Raw genomic sequence first — 25,944 nt, forward strand, 5'->3', positions numbered from 1 at the left:
ATGCTATGCAGGGCAAGTTGTTTTATTTAACTTACGTCTATTAACTTTGCAATTAAATGCCTAGGTGCTCTAAAATATATCAAATTGAAGAGGAAAGGGGGAAAAGATTTCCCCCTGGTCCTTCTACAAAGATACTTCTATTAAAACAACAACAACAAAAAGCCATGCTTCCACATAGGTAAATCTTCGTATATGTTCCTACTTTCAGATGGTCAAATGTTCTCATAGTAAATAATACTTGCAGATTTTAATCCGATTTTTCATTGTGTATATGTACACAATGAACAATATATAGGCATTAAGGCAATCTAAGACAATCATTCCCTATATTACTATAGGTCCTGATTCAACAAGATACTTACCCATATGCCTAACTTCAGCACATGAGCAGTCAGTGGGGCTACTCACATGCTTAGACACATTGCTGAATTGGTAATAGTCCTAATAAAAAAATCCAGACTTGTAGTCTCTTTTCAGGCAAGGTCATTAGGAAGTCAGCTGGAGTTTTTCTTGACTAAGGACTGCAGGATTGGGCCCAAAGTCTTTGCAGTGTTAATCCAGACGTTTAGGTAGGATTTTCAAATGTACCCAACACTGGGCTAACTTTGCTCCCATTGACATTAGTGGGAGCAGAGTTAGACCAATGCTGAGTGTTTCTGAAAATCCCACCTATAATTTTTGGTTACATGATATATTAAGGTTCCATTTATGCTGGGTTAATGAGTGCTTAAAACATGTTTTAATCAATGGTTAATCAATTGTTATAAAGTCCAACAGCTCAATAGGCTGGTTATAAGTGTGGCTTATAACTACCTACTGATATGTTCATAACCATCTATAAAATATTCTAATTATGTCTGTAACATGCTTAACACATATGCTAATAATTTACAAACCCTTTAAAATCTTTGTAAATGGAACCTTAACATAAAGTGCTACTGTTCCTTTTTCCTTTCAATAATGCTCTTGTCTCTCTTTTTTCCAGTAGTCTCAATGCTCCGAAAATGTATTTATTTGTATGGCAGTAGCAACTAGAGGTCCCAGCCCCACTGCCCTATGCACTGTTCAAACACAACAAAAAGCCAGTCCCTATTCCAAATAGTTTGTGTTCTTATGATTAAATCATGAATCTCTAGAAGCCTGGAGATCCGGACTCAAATCTCAACTCTGCGGCAGACCAGCTGTGTCACCGTGAGCAATTAAGTTACATTCTCAGGCCCAAAACGTGCCTAATTGAAGTCAATGGGCGTTAGGCACCTACATACCAGGATCCGAGCCTCTGCTCCTTAAATTCCACAAAGGCAAAACGTGGATAATTCCTACCTACCTCACAGGCGTGGTTGGGTTTAATCCTGATTGTTGTTGGGAAAGTGCTTTGAGATCCCGGGATGGACGGTGCTGGAGAAGCGCCATTACAGCCAACCTCTGATTTTTAGGAAACTCTTTGAAAATCCGCTATCCAGGGTTTAGTTACCTTCCGAACTCCCCAACCCAGCCAGGCTGAAGCCCAGGGTAAATTCCTACAGAGCCCCTAAGCTTGACGGGAGCAGCGCTACGTCTCGGGGGGTTAGCTGCAGCCCCGCAAAGCCGCCGCTCCTCAGGGCCGAGCGCCACTTCGGCCGGGACCAGCTCAGCGGGCGGGACCGGCCTCGGCCCCCAGGGTCAACCTCAACCTGACGCGCCACCCTGCAGGCCGGTCCACTGGGGGGCGCGCTGGGAACGGGGCGACTCCGAACCTGCCCCACTGGGCTTTTGACGTCACCGTTGTTCAGTCCCTGCATTTGCCAGGGGCCCGAGGGGCCCCTCCCCCCCGCAGCTGAGCGCCAGAAGCCCGCCCACCCTGAGGAGCCGGGGCCCGCGGACAGGTGCCTCTGGTCGCCTCCCAGCCCCCGCCGCGCCCGCCCTCGCAGCAGCGGCGGCGGCGGCGCTGCCTGGCCCCCCCAGTCGGAAGCGAGCGGGACGGCCACAGGCGGCGGAGGAGGAAAAGTCGGGAACTGGGCTGTGGGCCCCCCCAGCCGGAGGAGCGCGGGAAAGCCAAGCCCTGCCCTGCCCGGGGGGGAGGGCGCGGAGCCCTTCCCTCCATCCCCTAACACCCGCTCCGCGGCGGCAGCAGCCAGCCGGCACCTGGCCTCCGCTGGGGACGGGAGACGCACCTGCGGCGGCGGCAGATTCAGCAGCAGCGGCAGCAATCTGGGCACTTCGCGCCCTGCTTCTCCAGCTGCCGGTGCAAGCCCTGGCAGCCCCTCTGCAGCGCCTGCGGCCCCGGCACCTGCCCCCTTCTTCTTCTCTGTCCGATCGGCCGGTGACAGCCCCCGGCTGCACCTTTTCTTGAAGTCTGGGAGCCCCCACTCCACCCCTGCTCTTCCCTATGGGGATCCGAGAGTTTCCCAACGGCACGGCGAGGGGCAAGACCACCACAATGTGAGTATCACCCCCGGGGCGGCGCGGGCAGGGCGCTCCCTTCTGTTGCACCGGGAAGGGGACCAGGTACCTGCAGCGGCAGGAGGCGCCCAGCTGTGCTACCCGCTATCCAACGCTCGGGTTCCCGGGGGGGATCTGAGGGTCAATCCCAATGGGGGTGGGGTCCCAGTCTTGTGGGGGAGGGGGGGCAACACGCGAAGTTCCCGGTACTCCTGCCCCCATCTCCCCGGGAGGCCGGGAGCCAAACGCCGCAGGCTGCGCACCTGGGCAAGGGAGTTCTTCTTGGGGTGCTTTAGACAATGCTAAACTTGCGCTGGAGCCCTATGGTTTGCGGGGGGATCAGCTGTTTGTGGGGTCCGCGCTCAGCATTTTTGCCCCTTTCTCAATAGGCAGCGCTGGGGGGGGGGTGTCGGAGTGGCTGGCAGAGGGGCGCTTTCCCTTCTCCCGACCCGGGCAGTGCCCAGCCCCTCTTGGCCCCTGTACACTTATTGGGGGGCGAAAGGGGCGCTCCCGTCCCTTCCTTCGCCAGGTCAGCGCTCGGCACCTCCCAGCACCTCAGCTGTTACCGGGCCGTGTTCACGTCCCTTTCCTGCCTTTCCAGTGGCATGAGGAGATCTCCAGATGTCAGCCCCAGGAGGCTGTCAGACATCAGCCCGCAGCTCCGGCAGCTCAAATACCTGGTGGTGGATGAGGCGATCAAAGAGGATTTGAAATGGTCCCGATCCGTGGAAGATCTCCCCAGTGCTTCCGTGGGGCTCACTCCCATCGAGGAAAGGATTCTGCGGATTACCGGGTATTATGGCTATCAGCCCTGGGCTGCCAGCTACAAAAGTAAGTCCCTTGTTTATTCCTTCTCTTCTTACCAGCGGTCGCGACACTCCTCCCTTTCCCCCTCAACTTTGTCTGCTGCAGCAGCAGCCTCTTCTCAAGCTGCCTGCAGGGTGTGGGGCAGGGCTTGCATTGCACTCTGGATTTAACCCCCTCTCCCCTTTTCTGTGGCAACCCCTCACATTGCTACTTCAATGTCCCAGCAGTTCGGAGGGATGGAAATTAACTGCCTAATTTTATTTACTACCCTCCTTTTTCCTAAAGTGGATCATATCATCTTTGTCAGTTTTGTAGTTTCCTCTAAAATATTCTCTTTCCTTTATTTGGTAGGTTTAACTATGTTTACTTTATAAATTGCTGCTTTGCCCGTTGACGTTTGTGTCTGATGAGATTGATAGCTAATTCAATGCTGAACAGTAGAAAAAGTTGCCCATACTCTGACTGTGTTTGAGGTGGCACTAGGTGGTGGCATTGTGATCAGTTCAATACAGATTAGTGTGAGATTTAATCATTTGAACTTTCTCCTTATTAGGAAAAATGCTGGTGATTATAGAAAACATGTTAGCTTTGGGCAAAGGGATTTCAGTTTAGTGCTGGAACTCAAGACAAATGTGAACATTACAAACGGTTGCTGTGGCATAACATCGTTAAGTAAATCATTACTTTATATGTAGGTTAAAGTTTGCATCTTTTATACTGAAAATGATATTTTATCACTTTATTAAAATGTCTAAGTTGAAAGATTTAAAGAAATGCTTTCATTCTCGGCTAAGGGATTTAGCACATATAGTATTAATTTTTTGCGTAAAATCATGCTCTGAGTGATTTGGTGTGAATCATATTAAATTCAGTATTAAAAATATTGCTCTCTGTGTTGCTGATGCCATGAGTGAAGTATAATGATCAGCTTATTTGTGACAATTGCTTGGGTGCACTGGAGCTTTTTAAACCTGTTCTAGTTTTTGAAAGTAATATATTATTCAATATCCTCTCCCTACTATCTTGAAGGATCATTGTGTTTTCGCAGGAATTAAACTTTTCCCTGAATTAAAATATATTTACCCTTTCCAACACAGCTTCCTGTCTGCATGTTCATAAACTTTGGTGAGAAACTTATCATAGTGTATAGGGATGTAAAGCTGGGTTTCTCTTCATACGCTGTGATGATATCTTGAAAAGCTTTAATAAACATGGTGGAAATATTCATACTTCTATAACATATAGTTGTATAACTTGTGTAACATTGGTCTTCCATTGTTCATCATTACCAAAGATGACTGCATGTAGTAACAGTTTTTAAGAATTCATTTGCTTTTGTGTGGAAGTCAATACTGTTCAGAACATCACAGTTTTCTGTTGTAAAAATATTATTCTACTAGAGGATCATGATTTTGGTGGAAAACTGGTTTTGACAAAAGAAGTCTTTGTTCATTGTATGCATTTCTAATGCATTCACCCTTGGATTATCTGATTGCCAATGCACTTAATAATAAAGGGGAAAGATACAAAAAATATGTTATACTTTATTTTTCTGTTTTTCATGAGCCATCAGCAACTCATTAAAACACTATTGCAGGATGTTAGAATATGAATTAGCAGATAAGGTCATAATAGTTTTTGTGTAAAACCAGTTTATAGTATTTTTCTATTGTTATTACTATTCTAAGAGTCTGATTTTGCTGCCCTTACTCACAGGGAGTTGTACCTTTCTTCAAGAGTAGTCCCATAGACTTCATTGGGACCATTCATCTATGCAAAGTTATTGGATCCTGTGATCAGACCATGTATGGGTGCCAACTTCTGAGTTGGATATTTATGTTCCTGTCTGACACCATGACTAATAGTCCAATTGAATTCATGGTGAGTTACTGCGGATGATCCTTCTAAAATAGTAAAAGTCATTTTCAGCTGCTCAGTTATAATCTATTGTTGACATTTATAACTCCACCGTAAAAGTTAATTGTGAGCCAAAACTTGGCCTTCAAAGGTGTGTTCTCCATAGCAATTTAAAAAAATAACAAATGACACCTTAGAATTATAATGGTGGAAAATAAATATACAACTTTTCTGAGGATTTTAAAAAAAAATCTACATCAGAATAATTTTACCTATGATGTGAACCCATTTCACAAACTAAAAAGATAACAACCATATTTTATAAGTCTGTTGATAGAAATGTAGAAAAGATTATTTACATCTCTAGCGAGTGTTACTTGGCATGACTCCAAGGAAGCTACTTTAATTTACATCAGCAGGGGATGTGGCCGAATGCATGTAAGTTAGATAAATCAGCAAAACTAGAAGGCTGGTTTTATATCAACACTCGGAAAACATTTTTAAAAACTCCTTTATTTTGGCTCATGGAAGTGGTCATGAGATAAGGAGCCTTTTACATTTTAAGTGGCCAGGTTTAATCAGACTAGGTCAGTGGTTTTCAAACTTTTGTATTGGTGACCCCTTTCACATAGCAAGCATCTGACTGCGACCCCCCCTTTATAAATTAAAAACACTTTTTTATATATTTAACACCATTATAAATGCTGGAAGCAAAGCGGGGGTTTGGGTGGAGGCTGACAGCTCGCAACCCCCCATGTAATAACCTCGCGACCGCCTGAGTGGTCCCAACCCCCAGTTTGAAAACCCCTGGACTACATACTGTGAACAAAAATAATTTACATTAAAATTAAATTGTAAACTCTTTGGGTAGGAATCCTGTCTTCTTATTATATATGTCTGTAAAAAGTCTAGATACTGTTTGCACCATATAAATAATAATGAAGATAATGAATTGAGTGTGGGTGCTCTGTAGGAAACTAGTTGATGATCGAGTTCTTAGCTTGTGAATATATAAAGCAGATTTCATTTCCCTGCAGCCCCTTTTAAGCCACCTCCACAACCAATGACATTTTTGTTACTGAAAGTCTAGCATCTAGGACCAGATTGTGCACCTGTTGCTTTTAATAGTAAGCAATTCCTCATGTTATTATTTAGACTCATATAGTTTATCTAAGGGTATGTCTACACTACGAAATTAGGTCGAATATATAGAAATTGTTTTTTTAGAAATTGTTTTATATTTATATTTGTGTCCCCACACAAAATGCTCTAAATGCATTAAGTGCATTAACTCGGCGTAGTGCTTCCACAGTACCGAGGCTAGCGTCGACTTCCGGAGTGTTGCACTGTGGGTAGCTATCCCACAGTTCCCGCAGTCTCCGCTGCCCACTGGAATTTTGGGTTGAGATCCCAATGCCTGATGGGGCAAAAAACATTGTTGCGGGTGGTTCTGGGTACATGTCATCAGGCCCTCCCCTCCCTCCCTCCCTCTGTGAAAGCAACGGCAGACAATTGTTTCGTGACTTTTTTTCCTGAGTTACCTGTGCAGATGCCATACCATGGAAAGCATGGAGCCCGCTCAGCTCATTGTCACCGTATGTCTCCTGGGTGCTGGCAGACGTGGTACTGCATTGCTACACAGCAGGAGCAACCCATTGCCTTGTGGCAGCAGACGGTACAATAGGCCTGAAACCATCTTCATCATGTCTGAGGTGCTCCTGGCCGCCTCGGTAAGGTCGGTCAGGAGCGTCTGGGCAGATATAGGTGCAGGGACTAAATTAGGAGTGACTCGACCAGGTCATTCTCTTTAGTCCTGCAGGCAGTCCTATTGTACCATCTTATGGTGAGCAGGCAGGAGATGCGGATGGCTAGCAGCCCTATTGCACCATCTTCTGCCGAGCAGGCAGGAGATGTGGATGGCTTGCAGGCCTTCTGCACCGTCTGCTGCCAGCCAAAGATGTAAAAGATAGATGGAGTGGATCAAAACAAGAAATAGACCAGATTTGTTTTGCATTCATTTGCTCCCCCCTCCATCCCTCCCTCCATGAAGTCCTGCCTGAAATACCGGAGGGAGGGATAGCTTAGTGGGTTGAGCATTGGCCTGCTAAACCCAGGGTTTTGAGTTCAATCCTTGAGGGGGCCATTCTGTGTGACAGTTGTTTTTGTTTCTCTTTGATGTAAAGCTACCCCCTTTCTTGATTTTAATTCCCCGTAAGCCAACCCTGTAAGCCATGTCGTCAGTCGCCCCTCCCTCCGTCAGAGCAACGGCAGACTATCGTTCCGCACCTTTTTTCTGTGCAGATGCCATACTTCGGCAAGCATGGAGCCCGCTCAGATCACTTTGGCAATTAGGAGCACATTAAACACCACACGCATTATCCAGCAGTATATGCAGCACCAGAACCTGGCAATGCAAAACCGGGCGAGTAGGCGACGTCATGAGAGTGATGAGGACATGGACACAGACTTCTCTCAAAGCACGGGCCCTGGCAGTGCAAGCATCATGGTGCTAATGGGGCAGGTTCATGCTGTGGAACGCCGATTCTGGGCCCGGGAAACAAGCACAGACTGGTGGGACCCCATAGTGTTGCAGGTCTGGGACGATTCCCAGTGGCTGCGAAACTTTTGCATGCGTAAAGGCACTTTCATGGAACTTTGTGACTTGCTTTCCTCTGCCCTGAAGCGCATGAATATCCAGATGAGAGCAGCCCTCACAGTTGAGAAGCGAGTGGCAATAGCCCTGTGGAAGCTTGCAATGCCAGACAGCTACCGGTCAGTTGGGAATCAATTTGGAGTGGAAAGAAAAGGAGTACTTGTGGCATCCAATGAAGTGAGCTGTAGCTCATGAAAGCTTATGCTCAAATAAATTGGTTAGTCTCTAAGGTGCCACAAGTACTCCTTTTCTTTTTGCGAATACAGACTAACGTGGCTGTTACTCTGAAATTTGGAGTGGGCAAATCTACTGTGGGGGCTGCTGGGATGCAAGTAGCCAACGCAATCAAAGAGCTGCTGAAATCAAGGGTAGTGACCCTGGGAAATGTGCAGGTCATAGTGGATGGCTTTGCTGCAATGGGATTCCCTAACTGTGGCGGGGTGATAGATGGAACCCATATCCCTGTCTTGGCACCGGAGCACCAAGCCGGCGAGTACATAAACTGCAAGGGGTATTTTTCAATAGTGCTGCAAGCACTGGTGGATCACAAGGGACATTTCACCAACATCAACGTGGGATGGCAGGGAAAGGTACATGACGCTCACATCTTCAGGAACTCTGGTCTGTTTCAAAAGCTGCAGAAAGGGACTTTATTCCCAGAGTAGAAAATAACCATTGGGGATGTTGAAATGCCTATAGTTATCCTTGGGGACCCAGCCTACCCCTTAATGCCATGGCTCATGAAGCTGTACACAGGCAGCCTGGACAGTAGTCAGGAGCTGTTTCAATTACAGGCTGAGCAAGTGCAGAATGGTGGTAGAATGTGCATTTGGACGTTTAAAAGCGCGCTGGCGCAGTATACTGACTCAGTTAGACCTCAGCAAAACCAGTATTCCCACTGTTTTTACTGCTTGCTGTGCGCTCCAGAATATCTGTGAGAGTAAGGGGGAGACGTTTATGGTGGGGTGGGAGGTTGAGGCAAATCGCCTGGCTGCTGGTTATGCGCAGCTAGACACCAGGGCAGTTACAAGAGGACAGGAGGGCGCGGTGCACATCAGAGAAGCTTTGAAAACCAGTTTCATGACTGGCCGGGCTACGGTGTGAAAGTTCTGTTTGTTTCTCCTTGATGAAACCCCCCGCCCCTTGGTTCACTCTACTTCTCTGTAAGCTAACCACCCTCCCCTCCTCCCTTCGCTTGCAGAAGCAATAAAGTCATTGTTGCTTCACATTCATGCATTCTTTATTAATTCATCACACAAATAGGGGGATAACTGCCAAGGTAGCGTGGGAGGGGTAGTGGAGAAGAGAAGCACTGGGAGGGGTGGTGGAGGAGGGAAGGACAAGGCCACACAGCACTTTAAAACTTATTGAATGTCAGCCTTCTGTTGCTTGGGCAATCCTCTGGGATGGAGTGGCTGCATGGCCAGAGGCCCCGCCCACCGCATTCTTGGGCATCTGGGTGAGGAGGCTATGGAACTTGGGGAGGAGGGCGGTTGGTTACACAGGGGATGTAGCGGCGGTCTGTGCTCCAGCTGCCTTTCCTGCAGCTCAACCATATACTGGAGCGTATTAGTTTGATCCTCCAGCAGCCACTGCATTGAATCCTGCCTCCTTTCATCATGCTGCCGCCACCTTTCAGCTTCACCTTTCAGCTTTAGCCCGCCACTTACTCTCCTCAGCCCGCCACCTCTCCTCCCGGTCATTTTGTGCTTTCCTGCACTCTGACATTGTCTGCCTCAGCACATTCATCTGTGCTCTGTCAGTGTGGGAGGACAGCATGATCTCAGAGAACATTTCATCACGAGTGCATTTTTTTCGCCTTCTAATATTCACTAGCCTCTGGGAAGGAGAAGATCCTGTGATCCTTGAAACACATGCAGCTGGTGGAGGAAAAAAAAGGGACAGTGGTATTTAAAAAGACACATTTTGTAGAACAATGGGTACGCTCTTTCACGGTAAACCTTGCTGTTAACATTACATACATAGCACATGTGCTTTCGTTCCAAGGTTGCATTTTGCCTCCCCCCACCACGTGGCTAGCCCCTCACCCCTCCACTCTCCCCGTGGCTAACAGCGGGGAACATTTCTGTTCAGCCACAGGCAAACAGCCCAGCAGGAACGGGCACCTCTGAATGTCCCCTGAAGAAAAACACCCTATTTCAACCAGGTGACCATGAATGATATCACTCTCCTGAGGATAACACAGAGAGATAAAGAATGGATGTTGTTTGAATGCCAGCAAACATACACTGCAATGCTTTGTTCTACAATGATTCCCGAGTATGTGCTACTGGCCTGGAGTGGTAAAGTGTTCTACCATGGTGGACGGAATAAGGCTGCCCTCCCTAGAAAGCTTTTGCAAAGGCTTTGGGAGTACATCCAGGAGAGCCGCAAATGCCAGGGCAAATTAATCATTAAACATGCTTGCTTTTAAACCATGTACCATTAAAAGGTACACTCACCAGAGGTCCCTTCTCCACCTGGCGGGTCCGGGAGGCAGCCTTGGGTGGGTTCGGGGGGTATTGGCTCCAGGTCCAGGGTGAGAAACAGTTCCTGGCTGTCAGGAAAACCGGTTTCTCCACTTGCTTGCTGTGAGCTATCTACAACCTCATCATCATCGTCTTCCTCGTCTTCCTCGTCCCCAAAACCTGTTTCCATGTTGCCTCCATCTCCATTGAAGGAGTCAAACAACATGGCTGGGGTAGTGGTGGCTGAACCCCCTAAAATGGCATGCAGCTCATCATAGAAGCAGCATGTGTGGGGCTCTGACCTGGAGCGGCTGTTTGCCTCTCTGGTTTTCTGGTAGGCTTGCCTCAGCTCCTTAAGTTTCACGCGGCACTGCTTCGGGTCCCTGTTATGGCCTCTGTCCTTCATGCCCTGGGAGATTTTGACAAATGTTTTGGCATTTCAAAAACTGGAACAGAGTTCTGATAGCACGGATTCCTCTCCCCATAGAGCGATCAGATCCCGTACCTCCCATTAAGTCCATGCTGGAGCTCTTTTGCGATTCTGGGACTCCATCATGGTCACTCTGCTGATGAGCTCTGCACTCACCTGCAGCTTGCCATGCAGGCCAAACAGGAAATTGAAATTCAAAAGTTCGCAGGCCTTTTCCTGTCTACCTGCCCAGTGCATCTGAGTTGAGAGTGCTGTCCAGAGCGGTCACAGTGGAGCACTCTGGGATAGCTCCCAGAGGCCAATACTGTCTAATTGCATCCACAGTACCCCAAATTCGACCCAGCAAGGCCGATTTCAGTGCTAATCCCCTTGTCGGGGATGGAGTAAGGAAATCGATTTTAAGAGCCCTTTAAGTCGAAAAAAAGGGCTTCATCGTGTGGACGGGTGCAGGGTTAAATCGATTTAACGCTGCTAAATTCAACCTCAACTCCTAGTGTAGACCAGGGCTAATTTATTAGACTTTCAGAAGTCCTTTGACAGGGTCCCTCACAAGAGGCTACTAAAGAGACTAAGGAAACATGAAGTTAGAGGCAAAGTATTGTCATGAATCAAAAAAGAGACGGGCTTTTGCCATCATGAAAATTGACCTAATCAAGCTAGATGAAGAGACAAAATCATGGCAAATTAAAGTTAATGTTATAAAGGTGAAGCAATGCACATTGGGGAGGGGGGACATTTAAATTATTGATACATCTCACAAAGTTCTGTGCTAACAATAACCATATCAACCAAGGAAAGGGACCTGAATGTCACTGTGGACTGCTCAATGAAGACTTCTGCTTAAAAAAAGTGCATCTGCTGTCCAAAAAGCAAGCAAGATTTTAGGGTGCATAAGGAACGAGATGGAATAACACAAAGAACAATACAGAGATGGTGTTCTCTATTAGGATACTGATCCCTGTTAATCAAAAATTAAGAAATTATTTCAGTTATTTGCTGTCATAGCAACATTATAATTACTGTTTAGTTTTGGCTGACTACCATTTTTGAGTAGACTCTGAATAGACATTTTTATCTTGCATCTTTCATTTTCAAGGAAAGAAAAGGACTACAGAATGGTCATTGATTTTTAACAAACAAATCAATTGCTTTACAGATTTCTTCATGCAGCTTTAATTAAATTTAATATCTTCTGTAGTGTGCTGTTTATGTATGTGGAAATTCTGGGCAGAACTGTGGCCCATAAGAGAGACTGGGCAAGCTGCTGTAACTTGAGCAGGTTCTGAGGGCTCTCTCTTTATGCTGGTGACTGTAGAACAGCCCAGAATCGAGAGAGCACAAAGGTGATTTGAAACTACTTTAGCTGCCACCCCCATCCCATGCTGCTGGCTGCAAGTTTCGTGTACATCTCTCGGAGGCACACCACAGAATCTCATCCTAAATTCTGTTTTGTTGGAGGTCTTTGCATATGTTTGGAAGGCCTGAATGGTGATGTCACAGGAGGCTAAAACTTGAGTTGCAGCTCTTCTAAATTCAGATTGCATGGGGAAGAAATGTGGAATCCAAGCCTTAGGTGCTTAACAAACTAATTAGTCAGAAAAGTCAGTCAATGATTACATTAGTTCTTTTGAAATCATCATCATCTTCCTGTTGCTGATGCAGGAGCACAGAATAAAATAAATATTGTTTCAAATATTACAATGTATTTAGGAATGTACTTTTTAATATCGGCAATTACTTTAGTTCTACATTTTCTGCAATTTGTAGAAACATAGTTCAACTATGTTATTCTAAATGTATACTAACTTATTTGCCACATTGGGAAGGGTGTACATTCTGGTGATTACTGAACTTCTTGGCACCAATACTTCTCTAAATAGAAATAAAAATGGGGAATAAAGCATGGTAACATGAAATAATGTGTATTTTCTACAAAAAAACTGCTTATAACAGAATTAGGTTTTGAATTTTGTATGGCGGCAACACTTCTTAACCTTCTGTGGTATGTGTACCAGAAATTAAATTTCAGTGGAAATAATTCCAGCAAATAATGTAGGGATTTTGTACTTACTCCTGGAAATCTCTGGATGTGGAGAGGATTTTACATAATATTTTCTAGAGGAAGCTTTGATATTGCTATTACTTAATCATTAGTCTTGTGTACCAGACAGTGTTCCTCTTTTCTGCATTTCAGATTCTTTTACATCGTCATTTAACACTTTACAAGAAAATGTAATATGCTTTCTCTGTATAAGAGAAATGCAGAAGAAATGCAATCTCTAAACAATGTAAAGTCAGTGTTTTATGACTCGCTAAGCGCTTTTCCTCTCTTGATGAAATTATTGCACAAGGAAAATGGAAGCCCCCTTTGCCCCCTTCATTCCTTTAATAGAGCATTTCTGCCTCAAAAAGTTGTTAAAATATTCCTTTCTATCACACCCTCATACAAAGGACAATATTGCAAATAAATATAGGAGTGGAAAAGTCTTCGGGTGAAATCCTGGCTCCCCTAAAATCCATGGGAGTTTTGGGCTTAACTTCAGTAGAACCAGGATTTCACCCTCCAGGTTTAGGTCTTTGAATTTGCCTGCTATGCACACTCATTCTAAGTGCTATGCACTGAACACCTGTTCCTAAGGCAACTGCATCCAATTATACTTACCCATACATTTTTTTTAAAAGATCCTGAACCCTATTGAAGAACTCTATTTAAAATATGGAATAATTTACTACCTTTAACAGATGTGCAATTTTAATTATCCTGCACTTCCTATTTAATTACTACTACATATTTTGTCCTGAGATGGGTTAGGAGCATCTATAACAAAGGAAAAGAGGAATATTTCTCCTTCCTTGTCCCCAGGAAGCTACATATACTGGACTCTGCATATAAGTGTGTGGGGGGAAATATGTATACTCATATGTACATACACAGTCTCTCTCTTTCACTAATTCTCTCTCTCTCTTCTGAGACCAAGAATGAAATCTACTAATTGACACATCCAAGATAACAATCAATAATACATTGAAAAATACATTGATCAAAACATAGTACCTCCTCAAGTGTATATAGCATTGCATTTTAAATGGAGGAAACAAGCTACATTAATAGGTGAACCAAAGCATTGAATATTAAAGAGGTTAATGATAAACAGGCTTGATCTTTTCACAGTCTGTTGTGGGGTAGGATGGTATAAAAGATGGAATTCTTTGCAGATCGAAACACAGATGATGATGGTGGGTGGTGGGGGAGCATTAAAATGTTCTGGAAGAAATTCAAAATGGCAGTAAAGGAAAGACAAAGTTTAAATATGATTTTATGTAACTTGTTGGATTTTGGTTTTCTTAAATCTGTCTACCACAAAAAAGTATAAATAATACAAAGGATGTCTTAGAGAAATGTCTAAGTCAAGTTTAAAGTCTGTCTAGTGAAGACTAGTTGGCTTCAGATTAATGCATTGACCTCTGACCTTTCAGATTTTATTTGAAAGTCATAATATTGCAGTCTTTACTCAGGTGAAATTCTCACTGAAGTTGATGGGAGTTTTTCTTGAACAAATATTAGGATTGAGCCTCCAATGTATTTAGGTCCAACATGAAAATGAGTTTTCTAGTCTAATCATAGTCCTTAATGGATTACTGACCACCACACAGTTTGCTAGGGAAGCATTCACAAACCTTCACACATGCCCAAGAATGGAGTAGATGTTGTGTGTCAGGAGTATGGTGAGTTGGCAGCATTCTGGAGAGAATAATGTACACTGCCTGCTTGTACTATGTTTGGTTTCAGCTGGAGCTTTTTACTGTCTTCATAAACACCAGGTACTATTATAAGGCCAGATTCTTGCCCCCCTGTTCCGGGTGGCTTTGTGCCCCTCAGGTAGTGCAAAGTGGCAAGAATCTGATCCCAGCTGGTCATTTGAGAATTCCCCTAGTTGTGCTCAGCTGACGTAAACTAGGGTAGCCAGCTCCCTGGTGCAGAGGAATGGAACATTGTGTACTTGTGCTCTGCAATCCTTAACGGGCCTGTGGTCCCTCAGGGACCGTAACTATCTGATGTAAGTTATGGGAGCCTAGTGACCACTTCAACTCATGCTGGGCTGAAGCAGCTTGAGAGCCAGGGAGCTATCACTGACTCCCTGACTGGCCCCACCCCCATCTTCTCTGAATGGGTCTTGGGGCAGGAGAGAGTTGGCGCCATGTTTAGTTTTCGGGGAAGAGGATGATACTTGGCTGTATGGCATTAACCAAAATCACTTACATTATTAATAGCCAGAATTTTGCCTTTACATCAAACCGTGCACATACTGACTTCTGTGGGAATTATGTGAGTGTGAGGTTGGCATAAAGCAGGGGTGACCAAACTGTGGCTCGCGAGCCACATGCGGCTCTTTTATAGTTAAAGTGCTGCTCACGGAAACCCCATACACACTCCATCTACCAGATGCGGGGGAAGCTTGGGGCTTCTGCCCTGTGGCGGGGTGGTGAGCTACGGGCTTCAGCTGGAGCAGGGCAGAAGCCCCCAGTTCCACCATCCCACCCCCGGCAGAAGCCCGCTTCAGCTGGTGTGCCCCAGCTTTTGAACTTCTGAAGATTATCATATGTGGCTCGGAGGGTCAGTAAGTTTGGCCACCCCTGGTATAAATCAAAAAGGGCTGGGAAGCATAGCACAATAGGAGGAATTTAGCCTGAGGAACTTATCCCAGACCTTGAATGGATATAGGAGGCATTGTTAAGCCTTATGTATCTCCCCAGGACAGGACACAGTAGCTCCTCCAACTGAATTGCTATACACTGTGTAGTAACTGGGAGGTACGAAATGACACTGGATTCTGTGATAGCTTCTTTCACTTCACATCTGTCTTTTTTAAACAGTGCAAGGTTGAACCAGTTGTGCTGCCAACCAGCTATTCTCAATAGATTTCACTGTAAGACTCCACTGGCAGCCAAATTTAAGAGGGAAAAAAAAAAGAACTACATAGGATTGAATTTAATTGGGATCTAGGGTATTTCTCTGACAATATCCAACACTGGAACTTTTGTCTTTTTTTTTCTGCTTTTTTTATAGACCTAATAATTCTACCATCTCATTAGAAAGATTTTAATCGGTAACTTCTTTATGGGAGAAATTTAGAACCTTAATTAGGACTTTCTTTTTACCTGCATTGATTTAAATAATTTTTCCTACACCTTTGTATTCATAAATTCTTGGGATTAACTAGTGAGCACAGTTTAAACTTTATATTGTTTTCATTTCCCACTTCTTTTATCACTTTCATTATGTTTCTGTTGTAGTCATGAAACAATGGGGATACTGTTCAGTGGCCAAAGTAATACCTGTGAATTCTCCAGGCTGTGAATCCTAGGTGATATTTCCCTAGTGCATGATATGTCTGCTTTTTGTTTTAAAGGAGTTTGACTAAATTTATCCTTGATTTAACTTCATTTTGTTCTCTGGAGCTATGCCGCTGAGGAGTTTAGAATACAGAGTTCAAAGGAAATATTTCGATATTTAAAAGAATATTTTCAGCACATAGGTCTTAATCGCACAAAAATGCATGTTAGCAACTTTAGTCATAGACTGTTGGTGTGCATAAAGTTATTCAAATGTGTAAGTTTGTATCTTTGAAGCGTCTATTATATTTATTGTCCTGACATAGTCTCCCTTTAACAAGTATTAATATGACATTTTTGCTGAAGATTCAAAAATAATATTCTCAACTAACTCACAATGCAATTAAATTTGGCATAATAGTTATCTATATCTAGACAATTATTACTAAGTATCACTATTATACAGTCCACTGACAGTTCATTTGTATATGAAGAAACAATATTTTTCTATGCAAACAGAAGTGTTTCCATTCAGTTTCATAAATACATGGATTCCCTGGGTAGTTACGGAAAACTGCATAGCTAAAATGACCTAACATTTGTTGCTTTTATTTGTGCTTTCATTAAAGTTTCTATTTACTTTTTCCATCAGGGCAGTCTTGTTTCTTTTCCAGAATCATAATATAATCCAAAACATAGCACCTGGGTTAAACAGCCAAATTAGTTTGTGTCTAAAGAAAATGTATTTATAGTTTTGTGGTTGTTTCTGAGTTTTTTTTGCTATTTATCTTATGCAAGTTATTACTAATTTTGAGGTTAAAAAGTTGTGTTTGGTTTATTTTTCTCAAATCAACCAAATGTCCATTTTGATTGGTTATCATTTTTGTGCTCTGAATTAAACATTGCAGCAGGATTTTAATTCACTGTTTGATACTTTCCTTGTCAGAAGTGCCTTTCCTTAAGGATAAAACACATTTCAAACTAAGTGCATTGTTTGTGCTGTTATTGATTTTAATGGGATTTCTTGTGAGGGAAAGTACTACTCAACCTAAGCAAGGTTAACAGATTCAGGCCCATAATGAATAGTCTATAGAAGGCCAAATAAGACAAATGATGGACCAAATGTTAGAGCTGGAGGGAAACAGGGAGGCTTTGAGTTTTCTTATGCCTAAGGGAAGAAGGTTACGAAAAAATTATTTATGGTCAGTAGGATAACCTAGATCTCAAATATAATTGTCCAAGAAAATATGGTTCTCTATTCTTTCTATGACCAAAATAAGCAGGACAGGTTTTATTTTTCTTTATTTTTAATTTGTTTCGTGTCGCCATCAGTCATGGAACTGTCATCATAAAACAGACAAATATTAGCCACCCCTTTCATTCAAGTGATCCTACAGGACAGTGAAAATGATTATGCCATCTTAGTGAGAGAAAGAACTCCTAATGCCCAACTACTGGGGAATGTGGCAGGGAGTAAACTGGGCTGGTACAAAGCTATGATATTGCTTTCTATCCGACCCTCCTGCTCAGATCTTAGGCTGCTCATTTCCATCTGGGAGCTGAAGAGCAGCAGAAGGGTATGTGATGAAGGGCAATAACAAGGTGAGATGATGAGTTGACCTGAGCAGCAGGGGTTGGAGCTGAATGCTGTCACCGCTTCTCACCGTCTGAAAACACAAGCTCAGAACAGATGGAAGTCCTCTAAGTTTTTTTTATTTTTTGTGTGTCACTTTCCTTCCCTAAGGACAAGTCTCTTGCCTGATCTGACAAGCACTGAAAGCTCCTGGATACCTTGACTGACTGGCACATCCAACCTGAGGCGAAAATGAAACTTGGGCTTCCACCACAGTTGCTCTGTAAATATTACTGAATTAACCCTCTGCAGTCTTCTGAAAGTGGACTAGGGCCAAAGGAAGGATTTGGTGATGGGTTGAATAAATCGTCTTTGCAGTTTGCTGGCAAGTGTGAGCAAACTGAGTCAGGACGCCAGTTTTCATTTTTATACTGTACTTGGATGAAATATACCCATCAGTCAGTGCTTCAGACACTAAGTGCAAATCAGCAGCAGTCTGGCAGTCTGGAACTAATTAAGTTTCACTTTCCTCACCTAGTTTTCAGGTTGTCCCAGGTGATTGGACAGTAGGATTTTCCTACCCTGTTTGTTTTAATTTTCTTGCTGATGGAGTGTGTCCTTCAGCTATGGTGTTAGGATCTTTGATAGCATTCACTTTTCTCTTTTAGGTACTGTATCAGCTTCTTGGTTTGGACCTGTGTTTGGTTCCTAGTTCTCTTTCTCATTCTTCTGCACCAGTCTCTCCTTCTCTTTCCTCTCCTTTGATTAACACTCCTTTGCCCTTCATCTCTCAGCTGCCAATACATTTTTTTCATTCTTCTATTCGGGTTTTGTATCTATCACTGTGGTACCCTCTCTCCCTTGGCAGCCAGCTGCACTGTGCAGTTATAATAATAGAAGGCAATACACAGGAAGAGGAACTGTGTGTCTCCATACAGGGTAGAGAACATAAAGCCAGCAGAAGCAGCACAGAGGGGTGGGAATAAACAGCCAGCAGCACCCAATGACAGGTGAAGTGGGTGTTACATCCCCTCTCTTCCAAGACAGCAAATCCTGACCATAAAGCTGCAGAGGGTAAAGTAGAAAATCCTTACATCATTCTCTGTTGCAAAGCATAGAAAAACCAGGAGAGGAAACCTTCATTTCTCTTTAGCCTGTAGGTATATCACTTTTAAAAAGGGATCAAGGAAAGAATAGGGAAGCATAGCTCTTGCAGATCATTTATTCTAGTCCATCCCAGTGCAACGGTATGGGATTGCCTACTGAACCAAGCCTTTCAGGACTGCGTGAACAATCAGTGTAACCCGTGTCCCCTTCTGCGTGTGATCTACAGATGATTTGAGTTTGTTACGAGGACCAGCTACAGAATCTGGCTTCTTAGTTCAAGCTATAGAAACTCATGCTTTTAGCTCTGGAGGTCCCTGGCTCAGTACCCAGAGTCAGCCAAGATAGTGTCCATCACATAAGCTTAACATGTATTATTTAGAATGAAAAAAACTCAGTTGAATACAAAAAATAATTTGCATAGTGCCAGTCTGGAAACAAATGGTTAAAAATCAGACAGATGAGAGAAGGTGTCTGAGAAGGATCAGTGTCTTACTAGACACTGACGGCCTACAGGACAGAATACAGAGCAAGTTGTGGAGCTTTTTTGAGAAAACACAATGAGGAGGCCTAGCTGATCCCCAAAAGGCTACTCCAAAAGCACAGGAAGAAATGGGGGATTTGTGTCTTATGTGAATTAGCATAAGAGGTTTAAATTAATGTGAATAGGGTTGAAAATGATAAATAGGGGTTGTTTCTGAATGGCAACAAGCTAGAAGTCACTGATTTATTTTTATTATTTATTAAAAGTTCTAGATAAGCTCTAAGAACTAATATGAAAAATTACAAAATGCAAACAAAAACAGACTCAGAACAAAAGACTGTATTGTGCAGTAAATGCAGTTGCCCATTTAACATTTAAGAATAAAACATAAATCATAGAAGTGTAGGGCTGGGAGAAAGTCAAGAGCTCATCTAGTCCATCCACTGATGGAGGATTAAATATACCTAGACTATCTCTGTCTGGTGTTTGTCCAACATGTTCTTAAAAACCTCCAGTGAGGGGGATTCCACAATCTCCCTTGGAAGCCTATTCCAGAATTTAACAATCTTTATAGTTACAAAGTTTTTCATAATATCTAACCTAAATCTCTCTTGCAGCAGATTAAGCCCATTACTTCATGTCCTATGTTCAGTGGACATGGAGAACAATTAATCAGTGTTCTCCTCATAATAGCCCTTAACATATTTGACGATTGTCAGGTCCCCTTCAGTCTTCTTTTCTCAAAACTAAACATGCCAAGTTTTTTTAAATCTTTCCTCACAGGTCAGGATTTTTGAACCTTCTATCATTTTTGTTGCTCTCCTCTGGACTCTGTCCAGTTTAAGACAAATGTGGACAAAGAGTGACATTCAGAACTGAACAGCTGAGATCTCACCAGTGCTGAGTGGAGCAGGACATTTACCTTCCATGTCTTTTCTTACAAAAGTGCTGTTAATACACCCAGGTTATTAGCCTTTCTCACAACTGCATTCATGTTGTTGGGTTATATTTAATTTGTGATTTGCTATAATACCCATGTCCTTTTCAGCGGTACTACAGACGATCCAGTTATTCAATGTTTTATATTTGTACGTTTTGATTTTTCCTTCCTAAGTGTAGTACTTTGTACTATTTCAGACCAGACTATTTCTCCAATTTGTCAAGGTCATTTTGAATTCTAATCCTGTCTTCCAAAATGCTTGTAACCGCTCCCATCTTGGTGTCATCTGCAATTTTATAAGCATATTCTCTACTCCATTATCCAAGTCACTAATGAAAATGTTGAAAAGTAGCAGACCCACGACAGCCCCCTCACTAGCTATACGTCCTCCCTGTTAGAAGTGAACTGTTAATAACTACTCTTTGAGTATGGTCTTTCAATCAGTTGTGCCCCCAGTTTACAGTAATTTCATCTAAATGACATTTCCCTAGTTGGCTTATGAAAATATCATATTGGACTGTGTCAGAAGACTTACTAAAATCAAGATATATCATGTCTACTGCTTTCCCCCATCCACTAGGCCATTAACACTGTCAAAGAGGGAAATTAGCTCAGTTTGAAATGACTCGTTCTTGACAAAGCCATGTTGCCCTATTCCTTATCGCCCTATTATTCGCTATGTGCTTACAAATTGATTGTTTAATAATTTGTTCCAGTATTTTTCCAGAGATCGAAGTTAGGCTGACTATTCTATAACTCTCTGGTTCCTCTTTGTTCCTCTATTTAAAGGTAGGTACTATGTTTGCCCTTCTCCAGTCCTCTAGGAGCTCAGCTGTCCTCTATGAATTCTCAGAGGTAATCACAAACTCTTCCAAGATTCATTCAGCTAGTTTCTTAAATACTCTAGGGTGAATTTTGTCAGGCCCTGATGACTTGAATACACCTAACTTATCTGTGTATTCTTTAAATTGTTCATTCCCTATTTTGGCTTGTGTTCCTTTCCCCTTTTTGTTAATATTAATTTGATTAAGCATCTGGTCACAATTCACTAAAAAAGCAAAACAGGCATTAAATCATGAGCCTTCTTGGTGTGATCCCTTATTAGTTCTCCTCCACTGCTTAGTAGTAGGCCTTTGCCTTTCTTTTGCTCCTAATGTATTTGAAGTACCTTTTCTTATTGCCTGTTATGTCCCTTGCTAGGTGTAACTCAGTTTATGCCTTAGCCTGTCTGATTTTGTCCCTGTGTTCTTGTGGTATACTTTTGTACTCATCCTTAGTAATTTATCCATGTTTCCACTTTTTGTAGAATTCCTTTTTGATTTTCAGGTCATTAAAGAGCTCCTGGGGGACGCATATTGGTCTCATTATTATTCCTATCTTTTCTTTCCATCAGGTTAATTTGCAGTTGTGCCTTTAATATTGTCTCTGAGAAACTGCCAGCTCTCAACTTCTTTTCCCCTAGATTTTCTTCTGATGGGACCTTAGATACCAGTTCTCTGAGTCTGTTAGTCTGCTTTTTTGAAGTCCATTCATTGATTCATAGATACTAAGGTCAGAAGGGACCATTATGATCATCTAGTCTGACCTCCTGCACAATGCAGGCCACAGAATCTCACCCACCCACTCCTGCGAGAAACCTCTCACCTATGTCTGAGCTATTAAAGTCCTCAAATCATGGTTTAAAGACTTCAAGGAGCAGAGAATCCTCCAGCAAGTGACCTGTTCCCCATGCTACAGATGGAGGCGAAAAACCTCCAGGGTCTCTTCCAATCTACCCTGGAAGAAAATTCCTTCCCGACCCCAAATATGGTGATCAGCTAAACCCTGAGCATATGGGCAAGATTCACCAGCCAAATACCCAGGAAAGAATTTTGTGTAGTAACTCAGATCCCATCCCATCGCAGGCCATTAGGCCTATTTACCATGAATATTTAAAGATCAATTAATTACCAAAATCATGTTATCCCATCATACCATCTCCTCCATAAACTTATCGAGTTTAATCTTAAAGCCAGATAGATCTTTTGCCCCCATTGCTTCCCTTGGAAGGCTATTCCAGAACTTCACTCCTCTGATGGTTGGAAACCTTCGTCTAATTTCAAGTCTAAACTTCCCAGTGACCAGTTTATATCCATTTGTTCTTGTGTCCACATTGGTAATGAGATTAAATAATTCCTCTCCCTCTCCGGTATTTATCTCTCTGATTTATTTAGAGAGAGCAATCATATCTCCCCTCAACCTTCTTTTAGTTAAGCTAAAGAAGCCAAGCTCCTTGAGTCTCCTTTCATAAGACAAGTTTTCCATTCCTCGGATCATCCTAGTAGCCCTTCTCTGTACCTGTTCCAGTTTGAATTCATCCTTCTTGAACATGGGAGACCAGAACTGCACACAGTATTCCAGGTGAGGTCTCACCAGTGCCTTGTATAACGGTACTAAAACCTCCTTATCTCTACTGGAAATACCTCGCCTGATGCATTCCAAGACCGCATTAGCTTTTTGCATGGCCATGACACATTGGCGGCTCATAGTCATCCTACGATCAACCAATACCCCAAGGTCCTTCTCCTCCTCCGTTACTTCTAATTGAAGCGTCCCCAGCTTATAACTAAAATTCTTGTTATTAATCCCTAAATGCATGACCTTACACTTCTCACTATTAAATTTCATCCTATTACTATTACTCCAGTTTACAAGATTGGTCCCAAAACTGATCCTTGAGGAACTCCACTGGTAACCTCCCTCTAGCCTGAAGTTCACCTTTCAGTAGGACCCGCTGTAGTCTCCCCTTTAACCAATTCTTTATCCACCTTTCAATGTTCATATTGATCCCCATCTTTTCCAATTTAACTAATAATTCCACCAAGAAGTGGCACGGTATCAAATGCCTTACTGAAATCTAGGTAAATTAGATCCACTGCGTTTCCTTTGTCTAAAAAATTTGTTACTTTCTCAAAAAAGGAGATCAGGTTGGTTTGGCACGATCTACCTTTTGTAAAACCATGTTGTATTTTGTCCCATTTACCATTGACTTCAATGTCCTTAACTACTTTCTCCTTCAAAATTTTTTCCAAGACCTTGCATAGTACAAACTAACAGGCCTGTAGTTACGCGGATCACATTTTTTCCCTTTCTTAAAAATAGGAACTATGTTGGCAATTCTCCAATCATACGGTACAACTCCTGAGTTTACAGATTCATTAAAAATTCTTGCTAATGGGCTTGCAATTTCAGGTGCCAATTTCTTTAATATTCTTGGATGAAGATTTTCTGGGCCCCCCAATTTAGTCCCATTAAGCTGTTCGAGTTTCGCTTCTACCTCAGGTATGGTAATATCTACCTCCGTAACCTCATTCCCATTTGTCATGCTACCATTATCCCTAAGATCCTGTTTAGCCTTATTAAAGACTGAGGCAAAGTATTTGTTTAGATATTGGGCCATGCCTAGAATATCCTTAACCTCCACTCCATCCTCAGTTTTTAGCGGTCCCACTTCTTCTTTCTTTGTTTTCTTCTTATTTTTATGGCTATAGAACCTTTTACTATTGGTTTTAATTCTCTTTACAAGATCCAACTCTACTTGACTTTTAGCCTGTCTCACTTTATCCCTACATGTTCTGACCTCAATAAGGTAAGGTAGCTTTCCTTGCTGATCCCTCCCATCTTCCACTCCGGGTATGCTTTTTGCTTTTTCTTAATCACCTCTCTGAGATGCTTGCTCATCCAGCTTGGTCTACAACTCCTGCCTATGAATTTTTTCCCCTTTCTTGGGATGCAGGCTTCCGATAGCTTCTGCAGCTTTGATTTAAAGTAATCCCAGGCCTCCTCTGCCTTTAGATCCAGAAGTTCTTCAGTCCAATCCACTTCCCTAACTAATTTCCTTAATTTTTGAAAGTCAGCCCTTTTGAAATCAAAAACCCTAGCTGCAGATTTATTTTTGTTAATCCTTCCGTTCAGTTTGAACTGAATTAGCACTTGAACCAAGATTATCCCCTACAACCATTTCTTCTATGAGGTCCTCACTACTCACCAAAACCAAATCTAAAATGGCATTCCCTCTAGTTGGTTCAGCAACTACTTGATGAAGGAATCCATCAGCTATCGCATTTAGGAAAATCTGAGCCCTATTATTATTACTAGCATTCGTCCTCCAGTCTATATCTGGGAAGTTAAAGTCTCCCATGATCACGCAGTTTCCATTAGTATTTACTTTATTAAAAACATTAAAAAGGGCTGTATCCATATCCAAATTAGATCCCGGCGGTCTATAGCACACGCCAAGCACTATCTCAGGGGAGGCTCTTATAATTTTCTTCCCCAATGTAATTTTTGCCCAGATGGGCTCTGTTTTATCCATTCCATCGTTTCTTATTTCTTTACATTCTACCTCATCATTGATATACAGTGCTACTCCACCACCTTTACCTTTATTTCGGTCTTTCCTAAACAGCACATACCCTTCAATACCTGTAGTCCAGTCATGACTTCTATTCCACCATGTTTCTGTTATCCCTATAATATCTGGTTTCACTTCCTGCACCAGTAGCTCTAGTTCCTCCATTTTGTTACCTAGGCTCCTCAGATTGGTGTACGAACATCTTAATTTTTGCTGTTTGGCCTCGCTCACATTCTATACCCTATTAGGCACAGTCATTCTACAGCCAGTATAACCTATTAGACTGGTATCCACACTGTCCTTCCTCCTTATATACATTCTCCTACCCACGGCTGTATCCTTTCTTACTTTGTTTTCTTCCATCTCAATGCTAAAATCCGGCATGGAGATTAACTGGACATCTCCCAACCATCTCCCCCAAATTCCTAGTTGAAAGCTCTCTTAATCAGTTGTGCCAGCCTCCATCCTAGAAGTCTATTTCCTTCCTTACTCAGATGAAGTCCATCCCAAGAGAACTGTCCTCTGTCCATGAATGCCTCCCAGTGGCCATACATCCCAAAGCCCTCCTTATAGCAACACTGCCTAAGCCGTCTGTTGATAGTCATAATCTTGTCACACCTTTGTTGCCCTTCTCTAGGAACAGGCAGAATCCCACTGAGCCTCGATTTCCTTAAGTGTCTTCTCCAGTCTAGCATAGTCTCCCTTAATACTTTCCAGTGAGAATCTAGCCGTATCATTTGTTCCCACATGAAGGATAATTAGGGGATTCTTTCCTGCTCCCTTTAGGATCCTTTTCAACCTCAGATCTACATCCCGTATCTTAGCACCTGGAAGACAGCACACCCTTCTATTCTCTGGATCAGCTCTGGTTACAGTCCTGTCTATTCTTCTCAGTAAAGAGTCCCCGATCACATAGACCTGCCTTTTCCTGATGAAGGTGCTATTCTCCAGTCTATCCCCTGTTCCCTCTGGCTGCAAGTTCTTTCCATTCCTATTCTCCCTTGTAATCCTCTTCAACCCATCCTGTATCCTCCTGGGGCTCATATTTGGCGTAGTCTCCATTGATTCTTCCCCTTTTCCTATAGGACTAGCCGCTCTTCTCTTCTTCCTTGCCCTTCCACCTTCAGCGACTACCTGCTGATCCCCTTCTTCATTTTCCAACTCTGCAAACCTGTTCTTGAGCTCTATTTCTCCTTCACTAGCCCATATTTTTCTCTTCCTGGTTCCTTTAGTCACATGCTTCCACTGACCACTTTCCTCACCCAGTCTGCCCTCAGAATTCCCCAGCCCTGCTTCCATTTGTAAGTCTGAGCTTTTCCCTTCAGATACCTCATGTCTTTGCTCCATAATCTGCTCAAAGCCCTTCCTAAACTCAACCAGACTTTTCACTTGCATCTCCAAACCTCGGATCTTTTCCTCCATCAGCTCTATCAGACGGCATTTCATACAGACAAAACTCTTACCAGGTGCCCCCTCCAGG

At 43.0% G+C, this 25,944-nt stretch overlaps 1 protein-coding gene across 1 annotated transcript in view; it reads left to right on the forward strand.

Moving 5' to 3' along the window:
* Positions 1-2,368: 2,368 nt before the first annotated feature.
* Positions 2,369-25,944, forward strand: part of SLC35F3 (solute carrier family 35 member F3) — a 276,349-nt gene continuing 252,773 nt past the window's right edge. The window contains exons 1-2 of the mRNA XM_077811838.1: positions 2,369-2,421; positions 3,023-3,252. Of these exons, the coding sequence (XP_077667964.1) occupies positions 2,369-2,421; positions 3,023-3,252 (283 nt within the window). The remainder of the gene's footprint in view (positions 2,422-3,022; positions 3,253-25,944) is intronic.

This window comes from Eretmochelys imbricata, chromosome 3 (genome assembly GCF_965152235.1).
Source record: "Eretmochelys imbricata isolate rEreImb1 chromosome 3, rEreImb1.hap1, whole genome shotgun sequence".
Taxonomy (NCBI): Eukaryota; Metazoa; Chordata; order Testudines; family Cheloniidae; genus Eretmochelys; species Eretmochelys imbricata.